The sequence below is a fragment of the Pecten maximus genome, chromosome 18 (assembly GCF_902652985.1).
Source record: "Pecten maximus chromosome 18, xPecMax1.1, whole genome shotgun sequence".
In the NCBI taxonomy this organism is placed as follows: Eukaryota; Metazoa; Mollusca; class Bivalvia; order Pectinida; family Pectinidae; genus Pecten; species Pecten maximus.
Genome location: NC_047032.1, coordinates 11,326,704 through 11,354,183, shown reverse-complemented (window position 1 = coordinate 11,354,183; position 27,480 = coordinate 11,326,704). Strand labels below are relative to the sequence as shown.

At 37.0% G+C, this 27,480-nt stretch overlaps 1 protein-coding gene across 1 annotated transcript in view; it reads left to right on the top strand.

The window, feature by feature from the left end:
- Positions 1-9,523: 9,523 nt before the first annotated feature.
- Positions 9,524-27,480, top strand: part of LOC117316539 (glutamate--cysteine ligase catalytic subunit-like) — a 33,291-nt gene continuing 15,334 nt past the window's right edge. The window contains exons 1-2 of the mRNA XM_033871175.1: positions 9,524-9,774; positions 19,254-19,363. Coding sequence (XP_033727066.1) covers positions 9,625-9,774; positions 19,254-19,363 — 260 coding nt within the window. The 5' untranslated portion in view covers positions 9,524-9,624. The remainder of the gene's footprint in view (positions 9,775-19,253; positions 19,364-27,480) is intronic.

The following is a 27,480-nucleotide window of genomic DNA, read 5'->3' as shown; positions in this document are numbered from 1 at the left end:
ATTCGCCCATAGCTATAATTGATCTGCGGACTGCATAAATTATACGCAATGTGAATAGCACATATGAATTTATTAAAACATATATAGAATGTATATACAACGGTACCATACAGCTGTTTCAACCCTCTGGGATTGATCAGTGATACTAGAGACCAAAAGTGCGGAAGTCCAATAGCGAAGTCAGGAAAATGATTATTAGACCACATGCTAGAATGAAGGGCAATCAAGATATTTTCAATGAATAACGTTTACCTACATTTAAAATCACATTGGTCTAATTTGTGAATATAATTACACAATTTCTAGTTAACCAAATATAGCTAGAGTCATGAAACTTGACTAGTAACATGTTTGAATTAAGAAGGTTTGTTCAAATAAATGTTCGATTAATCGATTAATGGCTCACGCGGTTTTTTTTAAATGAACGAACGACCATGACCTACTTTTTGCAAGGTAACGTAGGTCGAAGGTGTTAAACTTTAAACGATGTTTTTTCTATAAGTAATGGGTTCGGTGTATTCATATTTGCAAGAGATATCTTAGCTGTCCGAGTAAGGAAATACTCTCTATTCACTGACTTCATCTGTTTTTACTCGGTATTCTAAATAATAAATTATTCCAGAGTGATTTTAGCTCCACCATCGCAAGATATTTGTGTTACCTACGAAGCATTGCGGACACTTAGGGATCACTTTGTCCGTCGTCACGCGTCACACAAATAACCATCTACAAATAATTTTGGGAATGAATCACTGACAAAATAGCAATAGCAAATTCTAATACAAGATGGCCGTTTTATCGCCATTTTCCCAAATCAGTTTTAAAATTGAATTTTCACAATTATAGAGCAGGAGCAACTTACATAATCAAAGAAATTTAAATGCAAGTACATCCAAAATCATAGATGGATATCTGTTGGTAATTTCGTATATCTTGTCAGTCTCAAAGATAAGCATGACAGTGAAACATAATAAAAAGCAACATGCAGCATTTGCTGATATATAACTATAAAATCTTTAAATATCAAACTTTTTAGCGGCTGTCTGTCAATAGGACAAGCCTCTGTGTGTGTGTGTGTATTCCTCAAATAGGCAGATAGGAAGAGTCTGTTGTGTTATAAGTGTTATAGTGTCAGAAAATTTCATAATTTTTTTTTCACAAAAAAGGGTTTTTTATCAGGATTTTAAAGTTGTTGTTTTGAACAACTCCGCCCTGATTGCGCATGTCTAATAATTATCGCTAATTATTATTTGTCCACGTAGGACCCGACACCAACTCCAAACACTGGACCAAACGTAGCTTTTACCGGAGATCGTTACGCTTTCATAGAAACATCTTCACCTAGATCGAACGGAGATATTGCCAGACTGACAACTGAACAAACCTGCATGACACGTAAGTATTGGCACAAATAAAACCAATAGACAGTGACAGTATGTCACGTGATCATTTACCACACCACATTCCAGTATGTCACATGATCTTTTACCACACCACAGACCAGTATGTCACATGATCATTTACCACACCACAGATCAGTATGTCACGTGATCCTTTACCACAGACCAGTATGTCACGTGATCATTTACCACACCACAGACCAGTATGTCACGTGATCATTTACTACACCACAGACCAGTATGTCACGTTATTGCTAACCATACCACACGCCAGTATATCACGTGATCATTTACCATACAACATATCAGTATGTCATGTGATTATTTACTATACCACAGACCAGTATGTCACGTGATCATTTCCCACACCACAGACCAGTATGTCACGTGACTATTTACCTAACAACATGTCATATTTATGATGATGTTAGTGAAAACAATATCTATGTTAGTCGAACGAATTATGAGAGGGATCATATGTGTTTAACTGCAGGGACAATCGTACGATGGCCGATGTGAGCCATGTACTTACAACAACAACAATGATAATGCTGTACATGCAAACTTGACAACGTGTCAAAGTGACATGTCGGCACACACGTCCAAGTAGTATATAGTTGTACATTTAAAACTTGACAAAGTGTCAAAGTGACATGTCGGCACACACGTCCAAGTAGTATATAGTTGTACATTTGAAATTTGACAAAGTGACATGTCAAATTGACACATTTTTCAAGGTCTCAGTACCCAACAAGAACGGCCATCGTACAATCGTGCCACATATTACAATGCAGAACTAGCGAAGTATTTGATGAAGTAGCTTCATTGCGATGGTACAATTACAAAAGATGAAGACACTTATCTATATTTTTACCTGATTAAGGTCTATCGCATGCCATATGTCACGTGTTCCAGGTGGAGCTCGCTGTCTCAGTTTTGCGTACTTCATGCACGGGTCGGACGTCAATCGTCTGCGGGTTTACAGTGGTGAACGGGATGGCAATAAACGACCACGTCTGACGGTGACCGGTGAGCAGGGAAACAATTGGGTCCAGGTCTCGGCCGATATCCCAGCTGCTGATGACGTAGTGGTAAGCAAGCAGCTTCTCGCAATCATTTACAAACAAAAACAATAACGCATAAAGATATGTTTGAAGGTTGATGAAGAACACGACATCAGGATCCTATTGAAAAATATTTTATTTCATTGTGCGATATAAAATCAGATTTCAAGATTTACATGACGGGTATCGTTAATGATGCAGGAGACGCTTATACTTTGAACCACCTGGTCTTACTATTCTTGTACTGTTTAAAGGTCTTCATACATTTGTTTGTGTTAGTATTTTGCTTTTGTTTTGTCGATTTTGAATTAGAATTACGATTTTATTTCTCTCGTTACATACCAAATCTGGAATAACTTTAATCAAAATATTTCATACTACAGGATACAATCCTTAATAAATTCTTAGAACTTTTCTCATTGTTATCGAGATAGTATATTTTGATAAGGGGTGTAACTCTTATTTGACATTATACCTCTTGTAAAACAGAACAGCATTTGGTGAGTTGGGATAACGTTCACTAATATTGCTTTAAAATTCCATGAGACCGTAAACATAGTATTATTAGCTTTGTTTTTCAATATTATACTAGTAATTCAAAGAACATTCTATGTAAAGATGATAACTTAAATATGTGTACATTTTAGGATAGAGGGAGACAGTTATTGATATTAATGTATGCGAGACGTTTAAACCATTTTTGTATATTTTCTAGATTCTAATTGAAGGCCGACGTGGGTCTGGCAGTAGAGGAGACATAGCAATTGATTTCATATTCCTGTTGGCAGGGAATTGCTGTAAGTAACTCCGGGTTATTTAAAGTTTATAACCCATGATAATGATAAGCACGGTTATAATGGAATATACCTATCCATTTATATACGCCTGTAAAATTTGACGAGATTATTATGGTATGTCGTCGTCAATCCGTCTTTAGGTTTTATGCTCATCATTTGATGTTGTGTTTCCCAGAAAGTTTTTTAGGTTTTTACCAATTTTGTAAAATTTGGTGACCCTTATTTATTTCAGCATTTGATTTTTGTCCAGAGATCGGCTACATTTATTGTTAGAAAATTGAACATTGACTTTGTAGTGAAAGGTGAAACTCATAGCACGTCAGCTAGTTTCATGGTTTTCGAGCCAATATCAAGGTCACTCTTACCATTTGTAGAACATCCATTGTCAGCTGTCTTGCGGCTTCGTTCCTAGAGGGATTTTCACAAATTTCACACAAATACAAAAGATCTTTGACAAGCTCGAATTTCAGGGCTGTCAATGTCAAGGTTACTGTTACTATTTTTGGAAAATCATTATCAGCGCTATATCGGCTTCATTATTTGAGGTATTTTGATCAAACAGCACACACATACAAAAGACCATAATAATCTCGTTGAAGTTAAAGATTCAGGGTTAGTGGGTTCCTTTGTGGGATTTTCATTAAACTTCAGACTCTTATTTAGGACCATGCTATCACGAACTGATGTCAGTGTCAGGGTTGTAGGGTCAAAGTCACCATTACAATTTTTAGAAAATCATCGTCTGTGCTCTGGAGGCTTCCTTCCTTAATGGATTTGGATCAAACTTCAGATACTTGTAAAGGACCATAATAGCTAGCGGAGTTGGTAGGGGAAATGCATTGCTTTTGTAATACTCCGTCAACCAATTGTCAATCATTATAGCTCATCTACTCTAATAAAACGCGATTTTGTTTTCACTTATGTCACTGTATGTGATGGGTTATAATGCTGGTTTGCACTTGATTATATCGACAGAGTTCGGAAACTCTTCTTGCACGACGTCGTCGTTGAAACAGAAATTTTACCCTAGAAACATTTTTTTTTAAAATTACCTTGTAAATCAAAACCGTGTTCATAGCTTCCCTTATGTTATCTAATTTAAGTTAGAATCGCGATTTTCTTCATGCTTTGCTTTATTTTCCAGGATAAGGACATCACACCTGGGACTCTGCTACAAACATCGCCTACCAAACATGGATTACTTTATCGATGTTATTTTATTTCAAATTATGTTCTGTGAGCATCATTAAAATATATTATTTACACACTGCAAACACGTGTTTCTAATAATTTATTATGCACATGTCATTAGTTAGTTGCTGGTTTTCCGCACGCAGTATACGACTCCAACCATCGCTAATTATATTCTATGGTTCTGTTTGGCGTGTGTCATTTGTAAAAGGTAGGAACGGAGAAGGTGCGTAAAGATATGACGGACAGGCCCTTGTGTTACGATCGGTAAAATATGAAATAAAACAACACCGTTCTGTTTATACATATTTTCTATCTTTTTGATATCAACAAAAACATGTTGCAGTAACTTTAAATTTTAGCAATAAATAGAAAGTTTGAGTTTTGTAACAAACCCTTGGAAAATATCACGCTTTTTATTTTTTTAACTTAGTGTTTTTATCATTATAGTCGCTTTAAACATCACTACAGCTTTATATAGTGCAATGTGGTAAATGCATTCAGACACAAGATGGAACAAAACAAATATTCTTTTAGTCAGACCTCTAAGGTTTTGGTTTGTTTGGTTTGTTTTGTTTAACGTCCTATTAACAGCCAGGGTCATTTAAGGACGTGCCAGGTTTTGGAGGTGGAGGAAAGCTGGAGTACCCGGAGAAAAACCACCGGCCTACGGTCAGTACCTGGCAACTGCCCCACGTAGGTTCGAACTCGCAACCCAGTGGTGGAGGGCTAGTGTTAAAGTGTCGGGACACCTTAACCACTCGGCCACCGCGGCCCCGACCTCTAAGGACTGTACAAAAAGACATTCGTTTTTAAAACAAATTGAGAGTTCGATATAGCAGAGCTACAGTATCAAATAAATTGTAATGCAACTGTTCCGTCCTTGTAGTACTTTGGCCTGTCAGTAATGCTTAGTCCTAAACTGCTGATACCCAAACGGAATGGGGGGGGGGGGGGGGGGGGGGGGGGGGGGGGGGGGGAGTGGTGAAGGTGTCCCGGCACTTGATCACAAGTCCCCCATGCATCTCTTGGTCGCGAGTTCGAAACCCCCGTTTGGCAGTTGCCTATTACTGCCAGTAGGCCGGTGACACTGGCTATTAATACATGAATTACCAACTTATGACGCGAAGATTGTTTCCAGCTGAGAACAACTGAATGACGTCATGACAATAATACACTGACATATAATGTAGATAAGATGGGCAACAGGGTAAGGGGAAAATACTCATTCTCTCTCTTCTGGGTAAGATTCTAAAGTTGCCAAACACTTGACGATTATATAAGCTCACTTGATCACGATAGCCAACGAATATGAAAGTACATGTATATTTACATTCTGTGTGACAGTCTCCCATTACGCCTGTGTTAAACCAGATGGTATTGATCACCGTATAAATGCAGGCCAGATCACATGACGTCACTTCCGTCAGCGTCAAAAAAAATTTGGCAATGAGTTCCGGGTGAATCAAACCTAGCAAAGATTTCGACTTAGAACAATCCCGTAACTATGACGTCATTTTGGTGCTTTGGCAGCATATTTATTTATTGCATTTCTTGATGTTTAAAATTAGGTATATTTCTATACAGTGTGGGCGCCATTTTATGTTTTTTATGACCGGTAGTGTATATACTGTTGGTCGTATGACACTTAATTTATCATTAAAAGAAATCTTCGTCACTCTTTAAATAGAAACCAATCTGACTGGCTGAAATTCCGATAGGAAAATGTGACGGAGCCAAACAAAAAGCTTCTATTGAAAGAAAGATTGTTCCCTCAGTTGACCCATATAGGTGATCAGTGTAACGTAGTGCAATCAACCGTGGTTATTCGACGATGACTTCTACCCTGGCCATAGAGTGTGTAGTCCGTTCCTGTCAGACAGTTGTACATAAATGAGTCAAATCTATACTTTACAATATATTACGTAATTGTTAGACTTGTCACATCCATGCACATCTGTCTCCCCTCCCCCCCCCCCCCCCCCCCCCCCCCCCCCCCCCCCCCCCCCCCTTTACTATTAAGGCTCGTGAAGAAATAATCGGGCACTGACATCCGATTACCATTACTTCAACATATCATTATTTTAAATTGACTTCTTGCAAAACAAACATAATGTTCGCTGACGGACGTAATGCTGTTCTATGAGGTAGCCACAAGCTACTACAAGAATTTTTTTTTAATGACACTGAGTGTCCAAGGGGCAATAAACATAGCAACCAACTTAATTGCTAAGGACAGAATGAGGTGAGGTTTTCGTATACAGACGATTTAAATGGCGAGGTATAAATTGTTGGTGAATATCACATAGATTTAATCCTATTTCAACAATGATTATTACGAATGGTTGTGTGGTATGTATTTACACACAATGTATACATATAAACATGTAATATCGACACACAAATCACTTTCTTCTCGCTTATAATATTACGTAAACTAGATATATGCATGTTAATATAATGGAATTTCACTCCACACTATACACATGTACATTCATTATGTAATATTTGGGCTTTAAATCTTATCACTAACCTACTTATTTACATAATTACCGGTTGTTTTTGTAATATCTTCATAAAACGTGCTCGGGCAGGTGATCCCCATACCATTTCACGTCCGATCGGGGAATCGAACCCTGCGCCCAGGTGAAAGGCAAGTGTGTTACCACTGTGCCACCCGACCAACCGCGTGCTTTTAATCAAAGATGTTTGTTTGTTGTTTGGTTTGCCGTGTTCATCGCCCCGGGAACATTTATAGATAATATAGCGTCATTTTAAGGCGGGGTCTCATTGTGGTAGTTGGTGACTACCTTACTGAACAACATACGGGAGGCCTGTCGCATGCCATCCTTGCAGTAGTTGGCGACAACCTCTCGGAACAACATACGGGAGATCAGTCGCATGCCATCCTTGTGGTAGTTGGTGACTACCTTACTGAACAACATACGGGAGGCCTGTCGCATGCCATCCTTGCAGTAGTTGATGTTTACCTCTCAGAACAACATACATGTACGGGAGGACAGTCGCATGCCGTCCTTGTAGTAGTTGGTGACAACCTCTCGGAACAACATACGGGAGGCCAGTCGCATGCCATCCTTGTGGTAGTTGATGTCTACCTCACCGATCAACTTACGGGAGGCCTGTTGCATGACATCATTGTAGTAGTTGGTGACTACATCACTGAACAACATACGGGAGGCCTGTCGCATGCCATCCTTGTAGTAGTTGGTGACAACCTCTCGGAACAACATACGGGAGGCCCGTCGCATGTCATCCTTGTAGTAGTTGGTGACTACCTCACTGAACAACATACGGGGCCTGTCGAATGGCATCCAGAGAAATAAGGGTAAAGTGTCTTGCCCAAGGAAATGAAAGACTCTATCGTAGTTTTACCCGTATCGTCATCATGTCCCCTGAGGAGATACCATGCTGTGTTTACAGTGTAGTTCCCATATTCGTTGTACTTCAATGGCTGATTTACAGTGTGAAACTCTTTTAATCATGACCAAACTTTAAAACCAAGGTCTTTGTTAATTATCTGTCGGGCTTAAAATAGCCGATTACATATCAGACGTCGATACGTTAACACGAACAGCCATTATATTTTGCTGTGAAACAAACTTTGTTTTATGGTTTTAAGCTTTATTTATAACGCATTCATGCAAGGCATACCCGATCTGGCTGCTTTATCGCGACAAAGATCATTGGAATGTTTCTAAAATTAAACATAATTTCTCGTTTTATTTTGGAAACCATAACATGTTTTTTTAATATTCGGTTTAAAAATCAATATATATATGTATATCGGTGTATATATATCGAGAAAATCGGTCGACATTAAAAGTCACTAACTGGAATGCTTGGATCTAAGCCAAAACGAACATTCAAGAACATCTAAAAATACATTTTAAATATGTCTAGAGGTGTATTTAGAGAGTTTACTTCAAATAGACCTTAAGTTTGAGAATTTCGATACACTGGTAGTGGGTTAACACGGGATCAAAACCGGAAGTCTTTACCAAACCAGAAAATCATATTTTTGTTGTGCAGTCTTATGTGTTAAACTGTGAAACCACGGAACAGTATTTTGAAGCAAATATTTATTTTCAAATTGTATCAATAAATAGACGTACTCCATACAGATAATCTGAATCCTTACCCGATAGAAAAAAAACATTTTCTAGAACAAATTTAATATTCCAAGTTACAACATAATAGAGACCTATCAAAGCAAAAGAAAATGTGCTACTTTTGTATATCCGAAAGAGAGAATTCTGACTTTGACTTCGCAGAAAATGTGCTATTATCCGAAAGGGAGAATTCTGACTTTGACTTCGCAGAAAATGTGCTATTATCCGAAAGAGGGAATTCTCACTCTGGCGGGATTTAGATATATATATATGTAAAATACAGTGTTTAAGATTATACAATGTATGCATGAATTCATGCTACGATTACCAAATATCGAGATAGCGTGGTTTTATAGAAATAGAAAGGCATGTCGTCTAGACAATATACCAGCATTAATTAATTAGACGCTTGTAGGTTGTATATCTACAATGTAGTTATATCATTCTGATTGAAATAGATTGAATGAAATACCTATGTCAGCTAGTTTTAATTTTGGTATACATTTAGCAATTGGACGCTTATATCATTCTGATTGAAATAGATTGAATGAAATACCTATGTCAGCTAGTTTTAATTTTGGTATACATTTAGCACTGAAAACACTGTCGGATGAAGACAATTGAACTCAAAAATGAAAATAAATGTACATTTATATACAGAGTCTATGTCCTTGCTGAGCGTCGAATCTTTCATCTGGAAAATGTCATGGAGTCACAAACTGGAATGCCTTAGAGCTGAGCCAATCCTGTGACGTTACGTCTCTGTCCTAGCGCGCATTGACATGACGGAGAAATGTTTTTTTCTATGATGAAATTGTAGGCCTATATCTGCCTGTGTTGATAATCCGGGAGAGTATTTCATCCGGTTTAGAATATTACGTCGAAAAGAACACTGAATAATATAGTCGTTAGTTGGCGTGGATCAAGACGCATGGCGTGTTAGCGGTGGCTACCGTTACCGTTACACTCTATATAAACATATCCTACAACACCGTTACGCTTTCTGACACACCACATTCGTAGATCTATACTAACTGAAAAGATGGGGCTACTCTCCGAGGGATCCCCTCTAAGCTGGGAGGAAACCAAGAAACACGCGGACCATGTGAGGAAGCATGGCATTCGACAGTTTATAAATCTCTACAGAAAACTGAAGGATATCAAAAAGGACGTGCTTTACTGGGGAGATGAGGTAATGACTATATAACGTTATAATGTTATAAATATATTAACCGTCCTTACATGCGAGTTCGTGGGTACGTTATAACAGTACAGACCCATAACCTAATATAAGGGACGGCCGGACTACTACGGTCCGTTGGAGGGGATCGGTCTAGATCTGTATGGTGGTCCCCCCCCCCCCCCCCCCGATCTGTGTGGTGCCCCCCCCCCCCCCCCCCCCCAGCGCCTGTCGGCTAATGGTTGTGTGTGACGAGTGTAGGCTATAGTGGGGGGGGGGGGGGGGGGGGGGGGGGGGGGGGGACTCAGGAGTCAGGACTCCCCCCCCCCCCCCCCCCCCTTTTTCGGACGAGGAAATTTTTGTATAGCCTTAAAAAAACGCCTATGCCAAATATTAAACACGCCGCCCCCCCCCCCCCCTCCTGCTTATCGAAAATCCCCCAAAGATTGCAAAATTAGCTATAATCATATAATTTTCCGAAATTTTGGCCCCCAGACCCCTCGCCAAAAAAAATTCAGCTCGCGCCTATGGCGCTTGCATTACCCCTAAATTACTGGATCTGTGCCTGGGGGTATAGTAAACTTTATTTATTTGCCAGTACAGTGGAACTTTATAAATCAAGTTTCAGGAACTTTCATTAGTCACTTTAATTGTACATAGATGTACATGTACATGTATATATTTAATCTTTAACTTATGTTAGTGATTTTCTCACTGAAATCATTGCGCTAAGTTATAATTATGATTGCACTAAGTCAGATTTCATTTGTGGAGGAACTTAACTGGGCTGAAGCCGGCCACGGATGCCAGGTGGCTCAAATGGTTAGATTGGCCATCTAGAGGCTCTGGGTTTAAGTCCTGATTTGGTCATTGCATTTCTCATTCCCTGTTTCATTTGGCTCTGAACTAAATACCAGATGAATATAGGTATACCTACATACTGTAGCTTATCTCAAGTTCTTGGTATCAGTGCACGTGCCTGTCTTGTTGAATTGTTGCATTTTTCTTCTGTTCTAACTTCTTACAAATGCGCCAGTCTGTTAAAATTTAATAATGCACTAAGATTTGTGTATGCCAAACAATATGTGCAACTGCAGTACTTTTTTTGGACCAGACTAGTACTGTATATCACTAAGGAAGTCTTCAGTTTGAGTTAGGAATCTTAAAGAAATCATATACTGATCTAGCAATATTTAGGTCAGACAGGTAAACTCTTATCAATTTTCATGTCTAGTCGATAAAATGAATTTGGAGTGATCATGAATGACACTCTGGCCAGTTCCAGTGGAAATGGATAATAATAATTAGCATTAATATTAAAATACATGGAAGTTGATATAATCATGAACATTGGTAAAGTTGATTAACCATGAACGTTGAACATGATGAAGTTGATAAAACCATGAACATCATATGCTTTAACCATGAATGTTGATAAAGTTGATATAGCCATGAATGTTGATTCCATGAACGTTGATCAAGTTTATAACTTTATATAATCATGAATGTTGATATAACATAATGAACGTTATTAAAGTTGATATAACCATGAACATGCTTTTTAAACATTAACAGATTAGTATATAAATCTCTTGCAAATTTGGATGTCTTCCTACCACTATTACACACATATATTTAACCAATCATCCTCCGAAACACTCTAGTTGCTTTTGTGTCCATAAAAACCTCTGGTTCAACTGTTGTCTCCCTAGACACTTCTTGTTAGAATGTTGTCTCCCTAGACACTTCTTGTTAGAATGTTGTCTCCCTAGACATTTCTTGTTTGACTGTTGTCTCCCTAGACACTTCTTGTTTGACTGTTGTCTCCCTAGACACTTCTTGTTTGACTGTTGTCTCCCTAGACACTTCTTGTTAGACTGTTGTCTCCCTAGACACTTCTTGTTAGAATGTTGTCTCCCTAGACATTTCTTGTTAGAATGTTGTCTCCCTTGACACTTCTTGTTAGAATGTTGTCTCCCTAGACACTTCTTGTTAGAATGTTGTCTCCCTAGACATTTCTTGTTTGACTGTTTTTGACTGTCGTCTACCTAGACACTTCTTGTTTGATTGTTGTCTCCCTAGACACTTCTAGTTCAACTGCTCTCTCCCTAGCCACTTCTTGTTTGACTGCTGTCTCCTTAGACACCTCATGCTAGATTGCTGTCTCCATAGACACCTCTGGTTCAACTGCTGTCTCCATAGACACCTCTGGTTCAACTGCTGTCTCCATAGACACCTCTGGTTCAACTGTTGTCTCCCTAGACACCTCTGGCTCAACTGTTGTCTCCCTAGATATTTCTAGTTAGACTGTTGTCTCCCTAGATACTTCTAGTTAGACTGTTGTCTCTATAGACATCTCTGGTTCGACTGTTGTCTCCCAAGTAATCTTTGGTTAGACTGTTGTTTCTCTTGACATCTCTTGTTAGATTGCGGTCTCCCTAGACACCTCTTCTTAGACTGTTGTCTCCAAAACACCTTTTGTGAGACTGTTGTCTCTCAAGACATATCTAGTTAGACTGTTGTGACTCTTGATACCTCTAGTTTACACACTCATTTTGACTGTCGTCTCCCTAGACATATCTGATTAGACTGTTGTCTCCCTAGACACTTCTGATTAGGCTAACGTCTCCTTAGACACTTCTGATTAGACTGTTGTCTCCTTAGACACTTCTGATTAGACTATTGTCTCCCTAGACACCCCTGATTAGGCTAACGTCTCCCTAGACACCCCTGATTAGACTGTTGTCTCCCTAGACACCCCTGATTAGACTGTTGTCTCCCTAGACACCCCTGATTAGACTATTGTCTCCCTAGACACCCCTGATTAGGCTAACGTCTCCCTAGACACCCCTGATTAGACTGTTGTCTCCCTAGACACCCCTGATTAGACTGTTGTCTCCCTAGACACCCCTGATTAGACTGTTGTCTCCCTAGACACCCCTGATTAGACTGTTGTCTCCCTAGACACCCCTGATTAGACTGTTGTCTCCCTAGACACCCCTGATTAGGCTAACGTCTCCCTAGACACCCCTGATTAGACTGTTGTCTCCCTAGACACCCCTGATTAGACTGTTGTCTCCCTAGACACCCCTGATTAGACTGTTGTCTCCCTAGACACCCCTGATTAGACTGTTGTCTCCCTAGACATATCTGATTAGACTGTTGTCTCCCTAGACACCCCTGATTAGACTGTTGTCTCCCTATACGTTTGTACATTTTTTGTTAGACTGAAGACTCCATAGACACCTCAGGTTGGAGTAGAGTGTTGTAAAAGACACCTTTGAATATATAGTTCTCACTATAGATACCTTTGGTTAGACTGTTGACTCCAAAGACACCTCGTTAGACTGTTGACTCCAAAGACACCTCTGTTTGAACTCAAGTTGCCTCCTTGATTAGCCACCACTGAATTATCTGTTAAGACAGTTGTCTCCTACATGTAGATATAATAGACACCTCTGCATACATGCCATATTTTCAGGAGACCAATAAGGGAGATTGATGATTATTTTAAGGGAGTTTTGCCTAAAATAAGGAGATTTGTGCGCGACATGAATATCAACATTTTTACTCAATTTTAAAGCAATAAACTAATTTTGGAAGTGATAAAGAATATTTATATTTATTTTGGATATTAATCATATTGTATATGCAAACAACAAAAAGTTGTATAAGGTAAAATATGCAATAGTAAAGAGGGTTAAAGTTGTTTGTAATGGACTTGCCTTTATTTCATGGTGATAAATATTCTAGTGCAAACATTACACTAGCAAGAGCTTCATGTGAAAGCCGTGTCCAACAGACACCATTTTGATTGAGTAATCACGTGAACAGATGGATCACGTGATCGCTAAATTTAGCCAAATCTCGCGAACTACTGAATTGTAAACAAATATGGCGTCGGCTAAAATTACCGGAGGGAATTACAAAATACGGGAATTTGGGCTCTCCTGCCGGGAGGAAATAAATGACTTTAAAATAAGGGAGATTTTGTCTCATGCCGGGAGGTATGGCATGTATGCCTCTGGTCAGAGTGTTGTCTCCCTAGTCACTTCTGTTTAGACTGTTGTCTCCGTAGACACCTCTGTTAAGACTCGTATTGTCTCCAAAACACTTCTGATCTGTTAAGACTGTTGTCTCCCTAGATATCTTTGGTTAGAATGTTGTCTCTAAGTGTCATCTCAGTTAAGACTCTTGTCCCCAAAGACACCCCTGGTTAGAATGTTGTATCCATAGACATCTCTTGTTAGACTTTTGTCAATATAGACACCTTGTTAGACTGTTGTCAATATAGACACCTTGTTAGACTGTTGTCAATATAGACACCTTGTTAGACTGTTGTCAATATAGACACCTTGTTAGACTGTTGTCAATATAGACACCTTGTTAGACTGTTGTCAATATAGACACCTTGTTAGACTGTTGTCAATATAGACACCCCTTTGGTCAAACTGTTGTCCCTTAAGACACCTCTGATAATATTTTTGTCTACATAGATGCCACCTTTGACTGTTGTCACCAAGCAAAGACACCTTTGATTATAATATTTTCTTGATAGATATCTTTGGTTTGACTGTTGTCTCCAAAGACATCTCTGTTTAGAATCATGTTGTCACCTGAGATATCTCTGAATAATCTAGTAAGACTACTTTCATGAGGCATCCCTGGTAAGAATGTTGTCTCCTGAGTCACCTCTGTTTAGGCTCTTGTCTCTAAAGACACTTCAGTTTAGACTCATATTATCTTCTGAGACACCTCTAATCTGTTAGGAATGTTGTCTCCCTAGACACCTCTGGTTGGAATGTTGTCTCCAAAGACACCTCTGTTTAGACTGTTGTCTCCCTAGACACCTCTGGTTGGAATGTTGTCTCCAAAGACACCTCTGTTTAGACTGTTGTCTCCCTAGACACCTCTGGTTGGAATGTTGTCTCCCTAGACACCTCTGGTTGGAATGTTGTCTCCAAAGACACCTCTGTTTAGACTGTTGTCTCCCTAGACACCTCTGGTTGGAATGTTGTCTCCCTAGACACCTCTGATTAGGCTGTTGTCTCCAAAGACACCTCTGTTTAGGCTGTTGTCTCCCTAGACACCTCTGGTTAGACTGTTGTCTCCAAAGACACCTCTGATTAGACTGTTGTCTCCCTAGACACCTCTGGTAAGAATGTTGTCTCCAAAGACACCTCTGTTTAGGCTGTTGTCTCCCTAGACACCTCTGGTTAGACTGTTGTCTCCAAAGACACCTCTGATTAGACTGTTGTCTCCCTAGACACCTCTGGTAAGAATGTTGTCTCCAAAGACACCTCTGTTTAGGCTGTTGTCTCCCTAGACACCTCTGTTTAGGCTGTTGTCTCCCTAGACACCTTTGGTAAGAATGTTGTCTCCAAAGACACCTCTGATTAGACTGTTGTCTCCAAAGACACCTCTGTTTAGGCTGTTGTCTCCAAAGACACCTCTGATTAGGCTGTTGTCTCCAAAGACACCTCTGTTTAGGCTGTTGTCTCCCTAGACACCTCTGGTAAGAATGTTGTCTCCAAAGACACCTCTGATTAGACTGTTGTCTCCAAAGACACCTCTGTTTAGGCTGTTGTCTCCCTAGACACCTCTGTTTAGGCTGTTGTCTCCCTAGACACCTCTGCTAAGAGTTTTGTCTCCAAAAAAGCTCTGTTTAGACTATTGTCTACATAGACACCTTTAGAGAATCTGCTTCCTTTGGCCACTTTGGGTTTGCCTGTTTTCTCTTTAGACAAACCTGGTTAGTCATGATCAGTTGTCTTTTTAGACAAACACGGCTAGTCAGTTTTCTTTTTAGACAAACCTGGCTAGTCAGTTGTCTTTTTAGACAAACCTAGCTAGTCAGCTGTCTTTTAGACAAACCTAGCTAGTCAGTTGTCTTTTAGACAAACCTAGCTAGTCAGTTGTATTTTTAGACAAAACTGGTTAGTAGACTCTTTTTATAGCTAGACTCTTTATTTTATGTCCTGAACTTCTATGCTTGAAACTAAACATCTCCCTTTCATGTCAATATTTCTGGTGAGAATCTTTATCATCTCAAACTTGGATAGTGTTTGAAGAACATATGACTGACTTTACGTAGTCATGGTGTCACGGAAGAAACATCGTCTTTGTCTTCGTTAATAAAAATTCAGCAGACTCTGTCTACTCGTGTAACTTTAATTATTTCACAAACTTACCTCTTCAGACATATTCGCGAATACATGATTTTGCAAATGCTGATCTAGAAATTACTATATTTGTAAATGATGAGCTAAAAGTCATGGACTCTGCATTTTAAAAAAGGTTCAGATTTCTTACAAATATTCAATAGACACCACGTACCCGAAGGTTTTATTTTCTTACAAATAAACGAGAGGGATTTGAAGTATTCTTGATGGTGAAAACAAAAATTATGTAAGGTGTTTCATTCATTTATTGATCTTCAAGATCTGTTTCCCTTAGAACTTGTCTGGTAGATTATGCTAGGGCTTTAATAAAAAGACAAAATTTTATGAAAGGCTTCAATGTCCAATGGACTCTGTTTATGTATCGACTTATAGTGTTATGTTTCAGTCTGTACATATTGTGTTTTATAATGTATTGACTTTATGTCTGAGTGTGGTTGTAATTGTTATTTTTTTTAACCTTGAATTATGAGAATAAAAGGCTTATATATCATCTATGTTCATATCCAAGACTTTTGATGCAAATTAACAGTTTAAGCATTATTTACAATCCCTTCACTATAGCCCTCCACCTCTGGGCTACGAGTTCGAAACCTACGTGGGGCAGTTGCCAGGTACTGACCGTAGGCCGGTGGTTTTTTGTCGGGTACTCCGGCTTTCCTCCACCACACAAACCTGGCACGTCCTTAAATGACTCTGGCTATTAATAGGACGTTCAAACAAACCTCAGGTGTAGCAAACGGAAGTCATGCAGTTCTAACTGAGCTCCTACAGTTAAAAATCTTAAAAATAACAACATAATCAAGGTATGCTGGTTCTTAAAAAGCTGTATCTGTTGTGGATCAGAAATCGAAGTGACTGCAAGGTAACTAATAGGCAATTATATATTCAAATTAATAAGTGTTGATGAATATGGATACATTTGGTTGAAAGTTGTTGTATTTGACGTGCTTTCTGTATAATAACAAATGAAAAATTTTACGGCTTGTTTTAATTTGGTATAAAGATGGGAATATATTATAAACAGATTTCCACCTCATGAAAGTGATCACATCTTCCCACGATGTATCTGACATATGCTTACTGCACAGAAATCTTTTTTAAGAACAATAAAACTATGAATTCTAAGGTAGCAGTTATGGAAAGCTGTGAGATGTCTTTTTTATATGCATATGGAGGTTTCCTATGTTGATCCTAAGTCATTATTTGAAGGTTAGGGCAAAAAACCCTGGGGTAGGGGATATGGTGGGTTGGGTCAGAAACATTGTAAATGACACCCCTTGTGTCATTTAATCATATCTTAACAATTTCAGGTTGATAAAGTCAAAATTAAAGATTTTTGGTAGGGGATAAGTACTTTAAGGGGGGTATGTGTTATGCAGGAATAAAAAGTATCCGGGTACCTTTTGGTAGGGGGTACATATTACGCATGACACTGGACATGTAATCTTGGGTGATGATTTGAGGTACCGTTGGGTGGTACATAACACTCCCTATACCCATGTCGGTTTGTGTTTCTGGGGAAGCTGATCATGAGAAACAGTCCGCCTTAGCTAATGGTTGTGTCCTTTGTCAAGACATTGTATCCTAATTGCTCTTGATTTCATGCAACAGGCCTTCCGTATATTGTTCAGTGAGGTAGTCACCAACTACTACAAGGAGACTCCGCCTTAAAATGACCCTGATGTTCATGGGTTGATAAACCCAGCTAACAAACAGTCATTGTTTAAAACAATAAAACAATTGTCATTGCTGAACTATGGGATTCAGTTTGATTGGGTGATACTGGACAGTGACAATAAATACGGACTGTTTTGCATCATTTTCATATGTAGTTATGTGTTTTGGTATTTGATTTCAGAAACATGTGTTTTGGTATTTGATTTCAGAAACATGTGTTTTGGTATTTGATTTCAGAAACAAATCTTAAATTAATATTTACATCCATATATAAACATGAACTTCTATATACGAGCAGCTGCTGTTACAAACAGTAGATCTAACATATAACTGTAGTTATATAATTATAGTCATATAAAGCAGGGCGAAATACATTGGTTTTGTAAGACATAACGGCAAAAAAATTATTATTATATCAGTTTAATCCTTATAAAAATTAAGGTTAAAATTAATACACATAAATTTATCTAAAATAGGCTTAAATCCTTCTTCTGACAGCGTCCTCTCTCTTCCCTGTATAGATATAAATAAAACCGCCAAAGGTCAAGGATCTTGGTCTCTCGGATGTGTATTGTTAATAAAAATTCAACACCACATGAATTATATAATTTTGTCTTGTTTTAATAGGACATATTTCAAAGGCCCTCAAGATATGAGTTTTGATAAGAAGTTTTCTTTTCCTCAGTTATATTTGATTAAGACACGATACCGGCCTTTATCACACATTGTTAAGATAATTATACAAGGAGGATAATATAGACCCTTAATTATCAAGATTTATCAACATCCAATTACAATCGTTCCTGCAAAAAAAAAAAAAACTAGCGTTCAATTTCTTGAGGCTTAAAGTATCCTATTTACTAGGTAAATACGTGCTTGAGTTGTTTCAGTTTCAATAAGAAAAATTTCCCATTCAGACCTTTTACCATATAAATATAAACAGATCTTTTTGATTTGGCAGCTAGACCAAATGAATGTTTAGAAATATTAGATTGATTTATTGAAAAGGTGTTTTATTGATTAATTATTATGAGCAGCTCTTGTAAAACGTACTTTGGCATTCATTGAGTTTGATACTGGTAAATTTTACAGCATTATATATGTTAAAAAAGATTTAACTAGCAATGAAAATAATCTACATTTAGCCCATTTTGGAAAGCTAGCATAATTAAATGAGGTCACAGAGCCCAGACTGTTTTCATTAGGGAACTTTTTGCTCATTGGCCAAGACATTATAAGTCACATGGAAGTCAGTCTGTTTTGAGATATTGGTTTATGTTTCAATGTTAACACTCGGAGTCAATATTGTGTTTATGATGTCATGAATCCTGTGATGTCATGTACAATGCCCCAGAATGTAAATTTCCAGTTATCAATATATTAATATAATTCAATTCCACCTTTTTTTGCAAAAAACGTTTCATATGTAATATCAAAAGTAAGGACCTGTAACTTTGATTCAGTCAATATGTCTTGTGTTTAACCAACCTGGTAGAATCTAAAATATTGTCAGAGGGTGTCAATATCTGCCCTCATGTTTGGTAATAATACCAAGTTAGTAAAACACAATTTTGACCTCATCAAAGGTCCCTAATTGATGAATATTAATTGTACATTGTTTTCTTTTTTTAGGTTGAGTACATGCTGGTTAAGTTTGATGACGAGAAGAAGACGGCAAGACTACGACTGGATGCTGATCGTGTTCTAGCTATACTGCAACAACAAGAAAAGGACACACCTCAGTAAGTTTGTCATAATGCTATATCTGTGTCTAGTATCACTATATCTGTCTGTAGTATCACTATATCTGTCTGTAGTATCACTATATCTGTCTGTAGTATCACTATGTCTGTCTGTAGTATCACTATATCTGTCTGTAGTATCACTATATCTGTCTGTAGTATCACTATATCTGTCTGTAGTGTTATGATCACTATATCTGTGTCTGTAGTATCGCTATATCTGTCTGTAGTATCACTATATCTGTGTCTGTAGTATCACTATATCTGTCTGTAGTATCACTATGTCTGTCTGTAGTATCACTATATCTGTCTGTAGTATCACTATATCTGTCTGTAGTATCACTATATCTGTCTGTAGTATCACTGTATGTGTCTGTAGTATCACTATATCTGTCTGTAGTATCACTATATCTGTCTGTAGTATCACTATATCTGTGTCTGTAGTATCACTGTATCTGTCTGTAGTATCACTATATCTGTCTGTAGTATCACTATATCTGTGTCTGTAGTATCGCTATATCTGTGTCTGTAGTATCACTATATCTGTCTGTAGTATCACTATATCTGTGTCTGTAGTATCACCATATCTGTCTGTAGTATCACTATGTCTGTCTGTAGTATCACTATATCTGTCTGTAGTAACACTATATCTGTCTGTAGTATCACTATATCTGTCTGTAGTATCACTATATCTGTCTGTAGTATCACTATATCTGTGTCTGTAGTATCAATATATCTGTCTGTAGTATCACTATATCTGTCTGTAGTATCACTATATCTGTCTGTAGTATCACTATATCTGTCTGTAGTATCACTATATCTGTGTCTGTAGTATCAATATATCTGTCTGTAGTATCACTATATCTGTCTGTAGTATCACTATATCTGTCTGTAGTATCACTATATCTGTCTGTAGTATCACTATATCTGTCTGTAGTATCACTATATCTGTCTGTAGTATCACTATATCTGTGTCTGTAGTATCACTATATCTGTCTGTAGTATCACTATATCTGTCTGTAGTATCACTATATCTGTCTGTAGTATCACTATATCTGTCTGTAGTATCCCTATATCTGTCTGTAGTATCACTATATCTGTGTATGTAGTATCACTATATCTGTCTGTAGTATCACTATATCTGTCTGTAGTATCACTATATCTGTCTGTAGTATCACTATATCTGTGTCTGTAGTATCACTATATCTGTGTCTGTAGTATCACTATATCTGTCTGTAGTATCACTATATCTGTGTCTGTAGTATCACTGTATCTGTCTGTAGTATCACTATATCTGTCTGTAGTATCACTATATCTGTCTGTAGTATCACTATATCTGTCTGTAGTATCACTATATCTGTGTCTGTAGTATCACTATATCTGTCTGTAGTATCACTATATCTGTGTCTGTAGTATCCCTATATCTGTCTGTAGTATCACTATATCTCTGTCTGTAGTATCACTATATCTGTCTGTAGTATCACTATATCTGTGTCGGTAGTATCACTATATCTGTCTGTAGTATCACTATATCTGTGTGTAGTATCACTATATCTGTCTGTAGTATCACTATATCTGTCTGTAGTATCACTATATCTGTGTCTGTAGTATCACTATATCTGTGTCTGTAGTATCACTATATCTGTCTGTAGTATCACTATATCTGTCTGTAGTATCACTATATCTGTCTGTAGTATCACTATATCTGTCTGTAGTATCACTATATCTGTGTCTGTAGTATCGCTATATCTGTCTGTAGTATCACTATATCTGTGTCTGTAGTATCACTATATCTGTCTGTAGTATCACTATATCTGTGTCTGTAGTATCACTATATCTGTCTGTAGTATCACTATATCTGTGTCTGTAGTATCACCATATCTGTCTGTAGTATCACTATATCTGTCTGTAGTATCACTATATCTGTGTCTGTAGTATCACTATATCTGCATGTCTGTAGTATCGACTGTATCTGTGTCTGTAGTATCACTATATCTGTCTGTAGTATCCCTATAGCTGTGTCTGTAGTATCACTATATCTGTCTGTAGTATCCCTATATCTGTCTGTAGTATCACTATATCTGTGTCTGTAGTATCACTATATCTGTGTCTGTAGTATCACTATATCTGTGTCTGTAGTATCACTATATCTGTGTCTGTAGTATCACTATATCTGTCTGTAGTATCACTATATCTGTCTGTAGTATCACTATATCTGTGTCTGTAGTATCACTATATCTGTGTCTGTAGTATCACTATATCTGTGTCTGTAGTATCACTATATCTGTGTCTGTAGTATCACTATATCTGTGTCTGTAGTATCACTATATCTGTCTGTAGTATCACTATATCTGTGTCTGTAGTATCACTATATCTGTGTCTGTAGTATCACTATATCTGTGTCTGTAGTATCACTATATCTGTCTGTAGTATCACTATATCTGTGTCTGTATTACATTTTGTATCACTATATCTGTCTGTAGTATCACTATATTTGTCTGTAGTATCGACTATATCTGTCTGTAGTATCACTATAGCTGTGTCTGTAGTATCACTATATCTGTCTGTAGTATCACTATATCTGTCTGTAGTATCACTATATCTGTCTGTAGTATCAGTATATCTGTCTGTAGTATCAGTATATCTGTCTGTAGTATCACTATATCTGTGTCTGTAGTATCACTACATCTGTCTGTAGTATCACTATATCTGTCTGTAGTATCACTATATCTGTCTGTAGTATCACTATATCTGTCTGTAGTATCACTATATCTGTGTCTGTAGTATCACTATATCTGTGTCTGTAGTATCACTATATCTGTCTGTAGTATCACTATATCTGTCTGTAGTATCACTATATCTGTGTCTGTAGTATCACTATATCTGTGCACGTGTCTGTAGTATCACTATATATGTGCACGTGTCTGTAGTATCACTATATCTGTGTCTGTAGTATCACTATATCTGTCTGTAGTATCACTGTATCTGTCTGTAGTATCACTATATCTGTCTGTAGTATCACTATATCTGTGTCTGTAGTATCACTATATCTGTGTCTGTAGTATCACTATATCTGTCTGTAGTATCACTATATCTGTCTGTAGTATCACTATATCTGTGTCTGTAGTATCACTATATCTGTCTGTAGTATCACTATATCTGTCTGTAGTATCACTATATCTGTCTGTAGTATCACTATATCTGTCTGTAGTATCACTATATCTGTGTCTGTAGTATCACTATATCTGTCTGTAGTATCACTATATCTGTCTGTAGTATCACTATATCTGTGTCTGTAGTATCACTATATCTGTGTCTGTAGTATCACTATATCTGTGTCTGTAGTATCACTATATCTGTGTCTGTAGTATCACTATATCTGTGTCTGTAGTATCACTATATCTGTCTGTAGTATCACTATATCTGTGTCTGTAGTATCACTATATCTGTCTGTAGTATCACTATATCTGTGTCTGTAGTATCACTATATCTGTCTGTAGTATCACTATATCTGTCTGTAGTATCACTATATCTGTGTCTGTAGTATCACTATATCTGTCTGTAGTATCACTATATCTGTGTCTGTAGTATCACTATATCTGTGCACGTGTCTGTAGTATCACTATATCTGTGCACGTGTCTGTAGTATCACTATATCTGTGTCTGTAGTATCACTATATCTGTCTGTAGTATCACTATATCTCTGTCTGTAGTATCACTATATCTGTCTGTAGTATCAATATATCTGTGTCTGTAGTATCACTATATCTGTGTCTGTAGTATCACTATATCTGTGTCTGTAGTATCACTATATCTGTGTCTGTAGTATCACTATATCTGTCTGTAGTATCACTATATCTGTCTGTAGTATCACTATATCTGTCTGTAGTATCACTATATCTGTCTGTAGTATCACTATATCTGTGTCTGTAGTATCACTATATCTGTGTCTGTAGTATCAATATATCTGTCTGTACTATCACTATATCTGTCTGTAGTATCACTGTATCTGTGTCTGTAGTATCATTATATCTGTCTGTAGTATCACTATATCTGTCTGTAGTATCACTATATCTGTGTCTGTAGTATCACTATATCTGTGTCTGTAGTATCAATATATCTGTCTGTAGTATCACTATATCTGTCTGTAGTATCACTATATCTGTGTCTGTAGTATCACTATATCTGTCTGTAGTATCACTATATCTGTGTCTGTAGTATCACTATATCTGTCTGTAGTATCACTATATCTGTCTGTAGTATCACTATATCTGTCTGTAGTATCACTATATCTGTCTGTAGTATCACTATATCTGTGTCTGTAGTATCACTATATCTGTGTCTGTAGTATCACTATATCTGTCTGTAGTATCAATATATCTGTCTGTAGTATCACTATATCTGTCTGTAGTATCACTATATCTGTGTCTGTAGTATCACTATATCTGTGTCTGTAGTATCACTATATCTGTCTGTAGTATCACTATATCTGTCTGTAGTATCACTATATCTGTGTCTGTAGTATCACTATATCTGTCTGTAGTATCACTATATCTGTCTGTAGTATCACTATATCTGTCTGTAGTATCACTATATCTGTCTGTAGTATCACTATATCTGTGTCTGTAGTATCACTATATCTGTGTATGTAGTATCACTATATCTGTCTGTAGTATCACTATATCTGTGTCTGTAGTATCACTATATCTGTCTGTAGTATCACTATATCTGTGTCTGTAGTATCACTATATCTGTCTGTAGTATCACTATATCTGTCTGTAGTATCACTATATCTGTGTCTGTAGTATCACTATATCTGTCTGTAGTATCACTATATCTGTCTGTAGTATCACTATATCTGTCTGTAGTATCACTATATCTGTCTGTAGTATCACTATATCTGTGTCTGTAGTATCACTATATCTGTGTATGTAGTATCACTATATCTGTCTGTAGTATCACTATATCTGTGTATGTAGTATCACTATATCTGTCTGTAGTATCACTATATCTATCTGTAGTATCACTATATCTGTCTGTAGTATCACTATATCTGTCTGTAGTATCACTATATCTGTGTATGTAGTATCACTATATCTGTCTGTAGTATCACTATATCTGTGTCTAGTATCACTATATCTGTCTGTAGTATCACTATATCTGTCTGTAGTATCACTATATCTGTCTGTAGTATCACTATATCTGTGTCTGTAGTATCACTATATCTGTCTGTAGTATCAATATATCTGTCTGTAGTATCACTATATCTGTGTCTGTAGTATCACTATATCTGTCTGTAGTATCAATATATCTGTCTGTAGTATCACTATATCTGTGTCTGTAGTATCACTATATCTGTCTGTAGTATCACTATGTCTGTCTGTAGTATCACTATATCTGTCTGTAGTATCACTATATCTGTCTGTAGTATCACTATATCTGTCTGTAGTATCACTATATCTCTGTCTGTAGTATCACTATATCTGTGTCTGTAGTATCACTATATCTGTCTGTAGTATCACTATATCTCTGTCTGTAGTATCACTATAGCTGTGTCTGTAGTATCACTATATCTGTCTGTAGTATCACTATATCTGTGTCTGTAGTATCACTATATCTGTCTGTAGTATCACTATATCTGTGTCTGTAGTATCACTATATCTGTCTGTAGTATCACTATATCTGTGTCTGTAGTATCACTATATCTGTCTGTAGTATCACTATACACTTTATATATCTTTGTCTGTGGTATCACTACATCTATATATATTTTTTTTATCAATTTCATCACCATAAGGTATTGGTCACAACAATTTCCTCATCACAGTTATGATATTTAATTCATCATGATGTTTATCTTTCTTTATATATAGTCTTTGAATTTAAAATCTAACTATATTTGTTTTGACATAAACACAACAAATTGGTGAAAATTTCTCTGTAAAATTGCTACATCATGTACGTCTAGAAATGTAGGTCACTGTGTGATTAATATACCGCCCTCCAGTACCCTAAAGTCACACAATATACACAGCTATATATACAACTTATATATTGTGAACTCATACACAGATGTTCAAGAAAGGTAATTTGTTCCATTAATATTCTGTGAAAAGATTTTTCTTCCATTTGATCTTTAGCAAGGCAAATTTGGGATTTTTTGTTCTAAATAAAAGTACCAATGGTGTCAATAATTTTCATGGATGTGAATCTTGAGTAAATTATATTAGTTACTTATAATCCACATAAATGTGTTGTATATTATATCATGTATAGAGCTTTTGAGTAAATTATTCATTTCAAAGTTCATTCATTATAATTGAATAAATTACCATGAAGTAAAAAAGTATCACAATAGATAATAATTATATGAATGAATTATCAACTCAGCTAATTGTTAATGAAAAAATGAGAGTTAATTAGGTTTTACAAGCTGAAGTGTATATGTACACCAGGTGAGTGGAATTGTTTGGGTGATCATGATTCAGCACATTCCTGGTAAACAAGTATTTTTCTTCAGTTTTGCTGATTCATGCCTACAGTACATATTGTTATCTACCCCAGACATTTCAAGGTGTGAATATATAACCTGATGTAGTTTTTTCAAATCGCCTTGCGTCCGTGGTCCGTCTGTCCGCCTGTAAACAATTCTTGTTATCGCTATTTCTGAGAAAGTACTGAAGGAATCTTTCTCAAATTCCATATGCAGGTTCCCCTTGGTCTGTAGTTATATGCATATTGTATTTTGAGACTGATAAGAAAACAACATGGCCGACAGGCAGCCGTCTTAGATTTTAACAATTGAAGTTTGTTATCGTTCATTTCTCAGAAAGTACTGAAGGGATCTTTCTCAAATTTCATATGTAGGTTACTGTTGGTCCCTAGTTATGCATATCTTATTTTTGGACCAGTCAGAAAACAACATGGCCGACAGGCAGCTATCTTGAATTTTGGCAATTGAAGTTTGTTATTGCTATTTCTCAGAAAGAACTGAAGGGATCTTTCTCGAATTTCATATGTAGGTAACCCTTGGTCCCTAGTTATGCATATTGCATTTTGGAACCAATCTGAAAACAACATGGCTGACAGGCAGCCATCTTGGATTTTGAAAATTGAAGTTTGTTATCGCTATTTCACAGAAGGGATCTTTCTCAAATTTCATATGTAGGTTCCCCTTGGTCCATCGTATTGCATTTTGGGACAATCTGAAAACAACATGGTCGTCAGACAGCCATGATTGCTAAATCTCAAATTTCATATATAAGTTCCCCTTGTTTGAAAAGTACTGGAGGGATGTTTCTCAATTTACACAGATTAGTAAGAGGAAGGGAAAAATAGATCAATCTGACATGGAACCTATAAAGATCATTCAATGGTGGGCGCCAAGATCCCTCTGGGATCTCTTGTATTATTGATCACATAAACTGTTCTGACTTTGATAACATAACACATTGGCATTACATGTTGACATTAAATATCACATGACATAATTATGCTGACATTGATCACATGATATAACTATGCTGACATTGATCACATGACATAATTATGCTGACATTGATCACATGATATAACTTAATGATGACATTGATCACATGACAATTATGCTGACATTGATCACATGACATAATTATGCTGACATTGATCACATGACATAATTATGCTGACATTGATCACATGACATAATCATGCTGACATTGATTACATGACAAGTATGCTGATATTGATCAAATGACATAATTATGCTTACATTGATCACATGACATAACTTTGGTGACATTGATCACATGACATAATTATGTTGACATTGATCACGTGACATAAATATTCTAACGTTGATCACATGACATAATTTTGTTGACATTGATCACATGATATTTATATTGACATTTGGGGCGGGGAGGGGGGGGGGGGGGGGATGTTCAAGTGGCAGTGGGAGAATTTATGTCTTACAGACATTTTCTAATTGATCTTTTTGGGAACTTATCGGGATAGGGAGTGGGGAGGTACCAGTTATTTGCCCTAAATACCTTTTCAGTCGTTATTGGCCATTAAGAATGTAATTATGATAATAAACACATAAATCACAAGACATTTAAGTATAATTCACACTAATC